At 49.0% G+C, this 13,129-nt stretch overlaps 1 protein-coding gene across 19 annotated transcripts in view; it reads left to right on the forward strand.

Annotated features, from left to right (window-relative positions):
* FBRSL1 (fibrosin like 1) overlaps positions 1-13,129 on the forward strand; it is a 416,280-nt gene that overhangs the window by 132,556 nt on the left and 270,595 nt on the right. The window contains exon 1 of one of the 19 annotated variants that reach the window (XM_042829021.1): positions 4,616-4,822. The exons of 16 other annotated variants lie outside the window; for them this stretch is intronic. In XM_042829021.1, the coding sequence (XP_042684955.1) occupies positions 4,631-4,822 (192 nt within the window). In that variant the 5' untranslated portion in view covers positions 4,616-4,630. Of the gene's footprint in view, positions 1-4,615; positions 4,823-6,769; positions 6,892-6,936; positions 6,998-13,129 lie in introns of those variants that run through there. 2 more of the 19 variants (XM_042829024.1, XM_042829025.1) reach the window with 2 other exon arrangements.

A 13,129-nucleotide genomic window follows, 5' to 3' on the forward strand; every position in this document is an offset into this window, starting at 1 on the left:
GAGTTCCTTTCTGTTGTTCCCCTTGTTGGTAATTTCTAAATAGAAGAAACGAAACTCCCTCAGTACGATTTTCAAAGGCAGCGCTCCCAATTGTATTTCTTGTCTCTGCATGGAAGAACAGCCTCGTGTCCTGTTGGGTGGGAGGCAACAGATCACAAGGCAACACACAGTTGCTCTTTCAGCAGTGTTTCGATGCAGAGTTCCCCTGTTCCATGTTCCATACCTTACCGACAGCCGTAGATGAATGGGAAGTAGGTCTTAAAAAGAATCTATCTTGATGTGAGCGTGATATGATTTTGAACAGCTGTCTTATTGACCCAAGCGAGTAAGACTTGTCATTTTCCAATAGAGCAATGAGAACACGGCTATTTAGGGATCCTGTGGATGGCAAACATTCCTGTGCTGCCAAGTCTGCTGGGCCGTGGCAGTCGTGGCACTAGCACTGAGTTTCTGCAGTTTCGTGCTGTGTTTTCAGCACAAGCTTTTGTTTTCCTGTGGCAGCTGTTCTTTTGGGCTCAGGATTCATTGTGGTGTGTTCTGCACGCAGTGGGGCTCAGGCTGCCCCACAGGATGCATCAGTGGCTGATGCCAGGTGTGAGTCCCAGGTTACTGCAGCACAGAGCCCAGAAAGGTTTCCTTTTCTCCAAAAGAAAAAAATCACTTTCTACAACTGTCATAAGTTTTAATTAAAACGTGCACGTAATGATTTTGGGTTTGAATCCAATTTTGTATGCTGTTTAAATGGAGAAATAAAATTATTTCCATCAGGCTCTTAGTTCGAGGTTTGTAACTACTGGATCATTTCCTTTTTCATCCGTTTCTGAGTTTTCAAATGGTTTATGAACTTCAGTGAAATCATCTAGAAATGGATTTCATGCAGAATAGTTAATAAATGAAAAGCAGAGCCATGTAGTGAAATGAGCCTGGTTTGCATCTCAAGCAGCACAAATTTAAATAAAACACGGGGTTTTGCATAACAGCGTTTGTTCTGCGTGTCAGAGGTGCTTTTCGAGACACCTCCGATCTCCCTCGTTTTTCACAGGGATATCTTTGGCAGCAAGGAGGATTTTCAGGGGCTGATTTGAGGTACGTAATTGGAGCACTAAGACTACACATACAAAGTGTCACTTAATGGATGAGGCTCATTTAATTGTAGGCTGCTCAGAAATAACCCAAGAAACACTTCACTGGTAGCTAATGCAGAGGTGTAATTAGACTTCTACACAAGTGTAATTAGGCTGATTGCATAGAAAGAAAGAGAGTTCAGAAGGTTTTTAAATGTGTGCAGAGTCATTTTCTCAACTGTCTTTTCTCTCAGCTTCTGCCATATCTGTGTTGAACTCGGGTAATGAAATGAGCGCGTTGTTCTACAGCTGCTGCTCACTTCGCCCGGCCCGCAGGCTGTGCAGTGCTGGGCTGTGGGTTGGGTTTGCTGGCTGTATGGTGACCCACTCGATGGGCGTGCAAGCAGTGCAGCCCGAGTGTCAGCATCTGCATGCATTGGGTCCATTTTTTGGCAGTCCTGATTCAGAAAGCAGCGCTGAATTCAGCAGAGGGAACGAGGCTGAAGCCTGGCCCTTGGCAGAGCTGCTGCGGGTTGGTGGGGAAGCTCAGTGCTGGGCTAGGAAAGTTTGCCCCTCCAGCTCTCATGCTGGTGGCTGTGTGTGATCACAGCCTGTCTGGGAGCACTGCTGGTCCTGCATGCCACGTCCAAATGGCCACGGGCTTTGTGCCACCACTGATACAGGGTTGGTCTCTTCTTCAAGGGTGGATGAGAGGAGTATCAGCTGTGAGCTCTAAGATGCTGTGTGCAGCCTGGGGAGGGATCTGTGGAAGCCCAGGCCAGGAGGCGCACACTGTGGAAAGGCGTGGGAAAGGGAATTTCCCATCCCCATGTGTGCTTTGTGTTTGCTTCTGGCATTCTGCTTCCCTTGCTAGTTGGGCTTGAAAAATACTTAGAAATGGTCACATTTTGCAACCCGGTTGCTGTTGAGCAAATCCTTAGCATTGGTGGTTTTCAGAGGGTTGCTGTCTTCTTCTTCAATGTTGGTGGGGAGGAATACAGAAACACTGTCCTGCAATACTGCTGCAGGCTGCTCTGGGCCCTCACCAGGAGGAGATCCCCTTGAGTGAGCTGTGTTGATGAGAAGTTGCCCAGCAGCTCAAGCCAGCCCAGCTTTGGACTCAGATGGGTGTTTGAACCAGAGCGGCCACCGTTGCTGTTGCTGGGCCGGGCTCTGGCAGCAGAGCCAGCGTGGAGCTCTGTGCTCTGCAGCTGCAGCGTTGTTAATGAAGTAACTTCTCAACCTAATGAAATAACTCATTGTGTGGTGAAATGGTAGCTGCGCCCCGCCTTGTTTTTCTCCATCCACTCTCCACTGGGGAAAGGCAGGATATTCTTTTTCCTTGGGAAATAGCGGGTGTTTGACCCTCACCCATCTCCTCATCGCAGAGGCTCTGGGTGCACTGTGAAGGAGCTGCACCGTGGGCTTCCAGGAGGAGCCCTGAAGTGCAGCTCCTGCAGCCCCAGCAGAACGGAGCTGGCTCCAGCTTGGGCTCCCACAGCATGAGGATTAGAGCTGCCTGGGAGAGTGACAAATCTGTTTTGTTGCAGCTTCTGAGGTTTCCAATTTGTTTTGGTTCCATGTTGCAACAAAAGGAAAAGCTTTTGAATGTTGTTTGCAACATAAGCATGTGTCGAAACACCTTATTTTGGGCAGCGCCAGTGAGACTCAGCCAAGCTGCTTTTAGAGCTTAAAATGGCTGAAGACAGCTTCCTACAGGGAGAGAAGAGCATGTGTGAGTGCAAATTGCATTTTATTTGCCTTGCCTTTTACTTTAATAACTGTTGCCATCAGGGAAAATAATGTTCTCGCTTTGTTGGCAAAAAATCACCACCGAGCAGCCGCCTCCTAAAAGAGTTTGCTCCCTATTGCTCTGCAGGATGCATTTATTGCACGCTCGGAGCCTGGTTTTGTGCAAGCCCTGGGCTGGCACTGCTATGGACAAGCACTCCTGCTCCTTTCCAGCTGGCTTTCTGCCTGCTGCTCCTGTACAGCTGGACAAGTGTGCATTAGGATGGTAGTGAGCTGTGTTTGTTGTAGTGCTTTTGTTTTGGCCAGGCTGGTTTTCTCCTCAGCAGCCCGCAGGTGTGCACAGCCACTTTGCTGGATGTGCGAGGGACTTGATGGGGTAACTGATATGAACAAACCTCTGCAGAACAGAGGATTTAGAGAAGAGGATGGTGACTACGCGTGTCCAACCTGCATGGCCCTGTGTGCTGCCTGGAGCTCCTGGCCAGCCACAGCTGTTCCTGAGAGCTGAGCCCACCGCAGGGTTGCGGTAGGGGATTAATTACACAGTGCTCCTCTGCTGTGTTGTTTATGGATGAAACTGCCTGCAAATTAAAGAGGTTTTAGACTTCTGGCCTTGCAAGCTAGGATAAATCATGGCTTCTTCAGTTAAAATCAACAATGATGCAAGTTAAAGAAAAGCTTCAACAGTGAGCGTGTGGTCTAGTTGGTAAATGGGTCATCTTTGGGGTACAGATGGATGTGCATGGCAGTAACTCCATCCCTGAATAACCTGTGCCATGGCTGGTTGGGGCCGTGGGCAACCTGGTGCATGGGGAGGTGTTCCTGCCTGTAGCAGGGGGTTGGAATGAGGTGATCTTTAAAGCTCCTTTCCAAACCAAACCATTCTGTCATTCTATGAGATACGCCCTCACCTTTCTTAGGATGACTGTGGACTTCTAACATCAGCCTGTGGCTGCTGGAAAATGTTAGAGAGGTGTCCAAGCAATTAGAAAGCAGTTTACGAATCTGTGCCAAGTGAATTAAAAGAATGGGCAGACTGTATAGGAGGAGTAAGAGTTCATATTTCCATGTCTGAGTAAAGTCAAAGTCCGCACAAGTTCAACAGCAACAGTCAAAAGGATTAACATCGTGCTGACATTGGTGCTACTGTAGTTTGAATACATGATCAGACCCGAGATAGTGTTGCTTTTGCGGTACAACTGAACAAAGTTCTGGATACTTCACGTTTGCTAATTGTTTTCAACTGTGGAAAGACCACAAAATAACTGGGATACTGTGGATCAAGTGGGTTAATATTACACCAGCAGTGATAAGATACGAGGCTGAAAAGTCCCCGAGTCTTTACCTTCCTTATCTCTTATCGCTCTTCTTAATAGTTATAGTTTTAAATTAAATAACCTCTCATATCATAAAATAATTTACAGTTTATTGGTGCATGATACAATTTTGCTTCCTATTTGTTGTCATTTAGTGAGCTTTGCAAAACGTCAAAGGTCAGTCATTTATTTTATCCCCTGTAGCACGAGGGCTTTTTAGACCGTGAGTAAGAACATTACCCCTTAAAAGAGGCTGATTTTTGGCTTCCTGGTCAGGATTTACAATAGAATAAGCTAGAGGAGAGATCTCACAGGAGGAATGAGAAGGCAGAAGCAGGTTGTGCAGGGTCCGGCTCCTTTCCCTGCTGCTTTAAGAGCTCGCTGCTTACCCCTGCTTCCTCCTCTGCAAAAGGGAAAGAAGACTCAACCATGTGCTTTCCTTCTCTCTCCTAGTTAAACATTTTTAAAGATTCAGGGGATGGCAAGAACTGCCTGTTAATGATTAACCTGTCCCAGCAACTGTCCCGTTCTGCAGCTTTCACTTACCCGGTTTTTATACATTTTCCTTTCTTGGCTTTGATCATTTCTTGGTCTTTTTGCACCAAAGCACAAAGTGTGCCGTGCAGCAGGAAGCACAGGGCTGCGTTAGCCAGGGGAAGCCGTGGGCTGCAGCGGTGTGGGGCTGTGCAGGTGGGCTGGCAGGGAGCGCTGCGGGGGGCTCACGTCAGCATCCGGCCTGCTTTCAAGTCTGCTAAGCCCACGTCACTGACGTACCAGCTGCAGGAATAACACATAAACTGCATTTCTGAGCGCTCTGCGTGCATGAAGAAGCGCTTCATGCACGTCAGCGTGCATGAAGAAGCGCTGTGTGGTACAGAACGTTGCTGGGGTGTTGTGGCTGTGCTGTGCGGTGCTGTCAGCAGTGCTAATGGGAGTACTGTGGGTTCCAGAAAGTTCCAGAATGCCGAGGTGAGGGATGGGAAGGGGTCGTGAGGCTCAGCTGTTGCAGCCTACAGCAGACGGCTGACTCGCCCTCCGATTCCATGCATAAGTTGGGTACGTTTTCATGACTGCCTGAGATCCTTCGTCCGTTCCCATTCTGTTGCGTGCGAGAAGGATAATTTGTGGATCCATGGCAGGCTGTGCAAGGGAAGTGTTCCGCTGTGATCAGAAATTGGCTTCTGACTGCAGCCCTTTGCCTGCCGACGTTTTGTGTTTCAGGACCTGGAAATCGTGTCCCTCAGGTGGCTGCAAAGTGAGCAATTGAATGCTGCTGCTTTGATAGCAGCATTGACATGGGGGTCAAAATGTTTTCTCTTGGGCTTCTTTAAATGATCCCAGCAACACCACAGGAAATAACGTTGTTTTCTTTTCTGTATCTGTACTCCTTTCAGTTACCAAAGTTTATTCTCAATTTTGCTACAGAATTTCTCATGCGTTTTCTGCTTTTATTTCCTTCATGATAAATTCATGTGCTGCAGTAAAATAATCTTAGTGCTGAAATAATAGATATATTAAAGCATGAATTACCTTGGTGGTAATAAAGGACAGGCTTTATTGCTTGCTTATCATGGAGGGTTGGTGTTTATGAGTTTGCTGAGTTGTGAGTGCATTGCATTAGAGCTAAATTTAACGTGGCTAGGTAGCAACAGCTTACACAGATCATCCACGAGGTCAGTGCACACTTATATGGCAGCAAGTTAAATAAAAAAAGAAATGCGTTCATAGTTCTTCTCGGCAGAGAAACTGTCAATAGTATTGAGAGAGCAGATGAGTAGCTTTTAGAAAAAGATTTTAATACTGATATATAATAAGAAAAAAAGGCAGCTAATCCATAGAGGAGCTCTTCCAGATGCCAGAGCAGGACTGGGAGCGCAGCCGAGGGGGGGCAGCAGGGCAGGAGCCCGGTTATGAGGAGAAATGGCCTGAGAAGCCCCAGCACATTTATTGAGCTGAGCTGGAGAGATCTTGCCAGAAAGGAACAATTTTGCCCTTTTAAAAGTCACATCGTGCCTCAATTTGGAGTAATGTCCGCATGTAGTCCTGCTGTAAAAATTATGATGAGGAGTGGCCAAGCTGCATTTCTGCTTTGCCCTGAGGAGTGGGTGCTCGGCTGTGTGCAGCAGCATAGCAGGGAAGGAAGGCATGTTTTCAGCTTCTAAGAAAAGTGCTGACTGCGTTTGGCGATGGCACAGAAATGAGCTCCGTGCTCTGAAAACCTCACAAATGCCACTGCAGCGAATATGATGATTAAAATCACTCCCTGTCTCTGAATACGAGTGGATGCTGCTGCTTCGAGATTATCCAGCTGAGAATGAAGCGCTGTCAACAACAGATGATAGAGCTGCACATCCTTGTTCTTGTGGTGGGTGACAAGCTCTGGGTTGTGGGCACGTGTGTCACAGGCAGCAGCGTTCTGCAGGGGACAGCTCCAGAGCTGGGGCTTTGCTTCCAAGGGCAGGCAAGGAGGAAGCAAGTCAGAAAGTGTGAGCAGTGCAGCTTTAACTGGAGTCACACACCTTGATGGAGCAGAGGTAAAAAGGAGGAGACGTGTGGTGTAACCTTTATTTTTGTTAGGTTCCCTGATAAGCCGTCGCTTTGATAAGCAGTGCAGCTCATTGAGCTTCCAGGGCTCAGTTGCTCTGCGATAAGTGTGCTTAGCATCTGCCATAAAGGCCTGCTGTGACCGTTGGGGCGGGTGCGGCTGTGCGCTTCGGCTGCTGCGGGGCTGCAGCGTCCGTCTGTCCTGCAGGAGCCGGGTAAGTGCAGCGTCTCCGCCGAACGTCAGACACTGAGATCCATCTGAATGCGATGGCAGCCCCGGTTACCCACAGCACTCAGGTTTAAGCTGCGCGTCCCTTTCAGGTGAGGTGACGGCGTCCTTTCTGCGCTGCCTGTAGCTGCGCCGTGCCTCCAGAGCAGCGCTCACCCCCTGGGGCTGCGGCCCTGTGGGCAGGCAGTGCCGGCTGTGCGGGGTGCTGGGAGCACAGCACTGTTGCTGGAAGCACAGCGCTGCCCAGCCTGCGGTCTGTAGAAGGGAAACCCCTCTGCCTTCATGCTGTGGCAGAGAGGAAATAACTCGTTTGCTCTTTGGACTAACCGAGAGAATGATGTATTTATAATGTTCTGCTTCTGATTGAGTGGAGCAGTTTGTTCTGAAACTTGAGATATATTCTTTCTGATTAAAATCTGAAGACGCTCTATTATTTCTATAACCACGTTTAAGTCTTGCAATTTGAACAAATTAGTTTTCATTTTGCATGCCAGACACTGTGATTTATAGAGCAAAATGGGCTTTTGCATCTGTTTTGTCTCTTGATTCATTAAAATTTGATTGAAGAAAGTTTTTGAAATAGAGTGTAAAAGCTTTTCCCATCCTGAGTGAAGGCATTTCTTGCTTGTTTTCCACACTGTCTGGTTTACTTTTTTTTTTTTTCTTTTTTTTTTCCCCCATGTGCATATTGCAAGAAATCTCCAATTCCCTTTTCTGGATTTGAAAGTTCAGCTGGGGGGAGCTGAGTGGAGGAGCGGTGTGGTGGAGCTGCATGGTGGTGCTGCATTGCTGGGAGCTTTGGAGGCACTGTGGGTGCACTGGGGTGTGAGCACTGCTTGTCTGTTCCAGCATAAGGAGTGGAAGAATGGAATCGGGTCAAGGCAGTGGCCAGTGGCAGGAAGGAATTGCATTGGGTCAGCCAATGCTTCCATCCAGCTGAAGTGGCTTTGGGGTTTTGTTTCTGGAGAAGGAGATATGAGGCTACAGGGCTCCTAAGCCCATCCCTCCTTGGGACACATGAGTGAGAGCCCGAGGGCTGTCCCAGCAGTGCTGCTGTGCACAGTACTGCTCTGGCACTGCAGGGCCAGGGCTGGGAGAGCTGGGCGAGATGGGAGCTCAGACTGCAGAGAGCTCTGAAATGTTCTCCGTGGGGATGGCTGTAGCTGGGGATTTTAATTGCTGAAATTACCTTGTCAGGATGCCTTATCAGCTGCTGTTCTAGTGATTGTTTGGTTTAGATAAGAACTGGAGTGTGATAAAACCTCGATAACAGTTGAGAGATTAGAGCTCTTTTGAAACTGCTGGCACTTACTGGGGCTCAGCTGCCTGCTGAGGAGCTGCGGCTGAGTTTAGGCCACGGCAATTTTTTCTGCGCTGCTTTTGCTTCCTCCCATGCCTCTGGGAGCAGTGCTGGGACTCAGTGCTGCCCAGGGGAAGAAGAGCAGCAGTGAGGTACCCACACACCCTTCCCAGCAATGGCAGCGCGGAGCTGGGCACGCAGGGTGCAGTGCCACGGTGCTCTCTGGCCCGGGGCCCCTGTAGGAGTGCTAGCTTAGCCCAGGCTGCTTCGTGGAGATCTACGATATCAGCCCTTAAAAATCTTCTGACTGTTTGTCAGAGGGGTTTTGTGTCACTTGTGCTCGTTCTGATGTTGGACTTGCGATGCTGAATTTGTTTTTTGCAGACAGGCAATAGCGGGCGCCTGGGGAGCAGCTCCTGCTGCGGTGCAGTGGCTGGGACACAAGTGGGGCTGTGGACACTGGGGGGTTCTTCGTAAGGGTCAGATGAAAAGCAGCCAGCAGCAGAGCTGTGTGGCTGTGGATTCGTTCTGCCTTTCTCCTGCAAAATGAGGCACTTGGCAGCTTTCTCATGTCTGAAAGGCTTTGCCCTTTAGGATTTCTAAAATGCTTTAGAAATTGCTTTTAAGAGGAAGCAGGGAAACTTAGATAAGTCAGATGAGCAGTGGGGGCAATACTGAAATTATAGAGCTCTGGTTAGAAAGTGGGAATTCAGGGGGCTGGAAAAAATAGATTTCCATTGTGAAAACCCTCTCTAGTACTCCTTGCATTTGGGTCTCTGGTCATACCCAGTAGGCTCAGTAGCAGAGTGGCACGTCCCAGATCCCTTGTCTACAGGTGCCTTTAGGCTGTCCAGAAGGGTGGGCTTCAGGCGTTAGGAAATAAGCCTGGAGAAGAAGTGCCTGTTGCCATAACTACATGTCTTGTGTACTAATTATATTTACAGAATGCAGTATCTGATATAATGTCATTTATTTGCAGAGACTTGGGATGTCGGAGTGCTTGTGTGCTCCAGTTGGCACAAGTGCCTGTATGTTCTACAGAGTCCACAACAAAACTTTGGACCACGTCAGTTTGCCTATCTGAGATATGTAAATAATTGCAACACAAAGTACCAGGGAGGATGTACTCTGGAATAAGCAGACTTTGCTTTGCTGGCAGTTGTTTTTGTTCTTTTTTCTCTGTTCTTAACCTGAAATGCTTCATTTTTCCTGTAATATGGGAGGAAATGTTTTTGTTAGTTGTCTGGCTGTGTGCATGTTAGTATAAGCTTGCAGCTGACGAAAGGCATCATCTAAAGGCATCAGTAAGAGAAACGAGCAGTTAAAGGCTGGTAGTTCTGTGCGCTGGTCATATCCCAACATGTCAGTTTTGTGAGATCACTGTGAGCTAAAACGGTGCTGTTTACATGTGGATGATAGCCTCTGCATGGAAGGGTTTTACTGGGGCAGCGTCTGTGCTGGGGATCTGGTTCCTGTCCAGGAACAGATTAACTCTGAGATAGTGAAGATTAGCTTTCTGATGTGATGACAGCTTGTTGGGTTTGTGTGTTTCTTAGGTGCTCCAGCGGAGAGGCTCTCAGAGTTGTGATGTAAACCATGGCTGGTCCTCAGTGAGATGGCAGAGTAGCTAAACAGGGCAAAGTTAAAAAGGATCAGGCTGTTTTTGGGAATACTGGAGTGAGGCGTGGGGTGGCTGTGTGATTTCCATGGGGAGCCCTGCAGCAGAGCTGGTAAGCAAAAGATCAACCACTAGCAGAAACACAACTCTAAACTATTCCAGTTATCAAATATAGTCGAATGAACAAATAAGCTACCCGGCAACCGAGATACTTAATGAGCACTGGATTAGATTCTTCTTAATTGTGTTCAGGCACTCGCGGGCTGTATTTTCACATCTGAGACAATGCTCTTTGTTTTTGCCTTCTTAGTGAAAGCTCAACATTTGTTTTGTTCCAGCCAATTTCAGAGCTTGGAGGGTTGATGCCAAATTACCACGTGCCTCACAGCAAAACAAAGGGGTGCCTGCATTGCCTTTCTCAGGAAGAATGTGGAAATATCCCAGGTTCCCTCCAGCCACAATCCATCTGGAGGCTTAACGCTCTGTTAGTGTCACACACCAGTGTCTCTTAGCAGCACGGCTTGGGGCTGCCGAGGAGCCGGAGGTGCTGCAGCGCAGGAGCCGTTTTGGGCAGCAGGCGGCTCAGTGCCCCGTGGGAGCTCAGTGCTGGGGCTCAGAGCTGTCTGTGCCAGTCCTCCCTGCTGCGTGGCTTTGCAGAGCGCCTGGGGCTGCAGGCTCGCTGGTTGCTGCGTGAGATGCTCAAGGCTCCTGTAGGGCATTTGCAGGAAGATGTGCAGAAGTCAGAGGTTTTGCTTTTTACCCTCAAGTTTCATTTTGAATCTGAGCTGCATTTCAAATGGTGCGGAAAGTGAAACTCGTCTGGGCTGGAACAGTTGCCAAAAGAACATGTCTCAGGTCTTGAATACCTCACATGCAAAGCAGTGGGGTAAAGAAAGATGATAGATTGTTCTCCTGGGTTTTGAGAATCATCTGAGTAGTGGTGCTCCAGCTACGTGGCCTGGATGTCCTGCTGCTGCTATCTGGATATTTTGACTCAAAGCTCTGAGAAGGGGACATCAGCTTGGCATTTCCTTCATGACATTCTGGTTTAGTAACAGGGAGGTAAACTGATGGGGAAAAAAAAAAAAAGCAAACTTCAAGCTACCACACACAGCTGGTGTTTCTAATAAGACACAGATGTGTATTGGGATCTCTCCCATCTCCTGCACCGTTTAAATGTAGATAAATAGAATTTAATCAGCTATAAATAACAGCGTGTTGTGCCTGTGGATCACTGGCTTTCCCTGAGACTCCCACCAGACTTGGGTTAAGCTTAATTACTTCAGCCTGCTACAAGCAGCGGTGCGATCAGCTGCTGGGACTGCATGGGGGACGGGGGAGGGAGCATGGAGGAGCAGGCATCCGTAGTGATGTGATGGTCAGGCGTCCAGTGTGATGTTCTGAGACCAACGGGGTTGTTTTATTCCCTGGTTTAATTCAGGGTGCTGAGGTTTCCCAGTTGTATTGGCATGAGTAAAGTACTTTTTTCCATAGTGATGTATGTGTTCTGTAATGGTTTTGCTTGTCACTGCTCACAGTGAGCACTGGTGAGGAAGATATTTCCTCGTCATTTCTCCCTGTTAGCTTCTGCTCTTGCATTGCAATAAAGCATAAGTGGATGTTGTCATTGGCATGGCCATTTCCTGGCTGGAATAGGCTGGAGCTCCCTGAGATGTACAGAGGACTGAGTGTACAGCAACTGGCCTCGCCCCGTGTCCCTGCTGCCGTCCCTGTGTCATCAAGAATAGGCACTGGCTGCAGTGAACACCTATTTACCTTTTCCCCTTTCTCTTGCAAGCTGTGCTGCCCTCCTCTTATCGCAGTTGCTGGGTGTGTGCAGGGCAGGGCCAGCACCCAGGGCTAGAGGAACTGGGGTGGGGGTTGGGGCTGCGCAGGGCTCTGGCTGCAGCACTGCGGTCCCCGTGCTTCTGATTCCCCCGCTGAGGGCTGGGCTGAGGAGATGGGGAGTATTTATTTATAAGCCGTCTGTACAGATGTTTTCATTGTGGTTTGCGGTGCATTGGTGCCACTTAGTGGGGGGAGAATTGAATTGACAGCTTGAACAGTGCTGGGGAAAATGAGGAGAGGCGGGCTGTGGGTTCCGGCCCCCACTCCTGCCGGTAGTTCTGCAGCCAGCTGGCAGACCCAGCCTGCACCAGGCACACAGCAGCTACGGGGATGGGACGTGGCTGTCAGCAGAGCCCTGTGGGGACCACAGCCCTGGTGGCACCAAGCTGTGCTACAAGCACTGCTGAGTATGGGGCCCAATTGGCTGGCTTTCCTGATGGAAAACATTAATCCGACCGTGCCTTGTGCTGGGCGAGGCTTTGGGGACCTTAAAAACTGCTCGATCTCTGTGTTATGATTTCTGTTGTTGTAGATGTAATAGGAAGGATCATGGAGTGAGGTGGTGTCAGCTCTGATCCCAGCTAATCTGTATGGAATATTAGCAGCATTTTTGGGAAGCAAGAAAAAAGTCCTGAGCTGTGGTATTTGAGCACAACTCATCTGCCCAGAACAAATGCTTTGGTTAGGTACTGGCACCTGGGAAGAGACACGGGTGTCTGCTGCTTGCTGAATGCAACTGGCAGCAGGCATTGGCCATCCCAGCAGTGTGGTGTTTGCTTGGCAGGGGTTGATAGTTGAGCATCATGCTTTGTAATAACAATGTGGAATGTATGCATTAGAGATAAGCAGCTGGGATGACAAATCAACTGTCAGCCATTGACCTCCAGGTAAGGCAGAGCCTCACTGCAAGGCACTCCAGGCACCTCACAGCACCCTCGCATTGCGCATGCAGAGCAGGCAAGGAGCTCTGTTTTGGCAGGGTGAGCATTCCACGGCTGGTGTCTGTGCTTTTGCCTCTGGTAGGAAGGGATGCTCAGGATGGCCTTACCAGCTGCTTGCTTTGCTCATGGACTGCTCCCCTCAGTGAGTTCCTTCTTGGTGTTCCTTGTGGGCATTCTGTGTTTGCTGAGCCCGTACTCCAGGGAACACGAGCCTGGTTTTGCAGCTGCTCCCTGTAGAGAACTGCTCCTAATTCTATTGAAATTTCTAGTCTTGGAACAGTTACGCTTTCAGTCCTTAAGAAAATTCTTACCCATCCCTGCTCCACCTTTCATCCAGTGAGTCCCATTGCCCTCAGCAAGAAAGGCAGCACGTAGTGGAGGCTGGCGGGGCCCAGCTGCTTAGGCATGCCCTGCAGCCCCACGCAGGTCGGTTTGCATGCTCCTGACTCACCCAGCACAAGAGCTGGCAGCTGGCACATGCACGTGGCCCAGTGTCAGCCTGCGTGCAGCCCTGCCC

The sequence above is a fragment of the Centrocercus urophasianus genome, unplaced genomic scaffold, assembly GCF_019232065.1.
Source record: "Centrocercus urophasianus isolate 14NV4802_14NV808 unplaced genomic scaffold, USGS_Curo_1.0 seq_30, whole genome shotgun sequence".
NCBI classification, from domain to species: domain Eukaryota; kingdom Metazoa; phylum Chordata; class Aves; order Galliformes; family Phasianidae; genus Centrocercus; species Centrocercus urophasianus.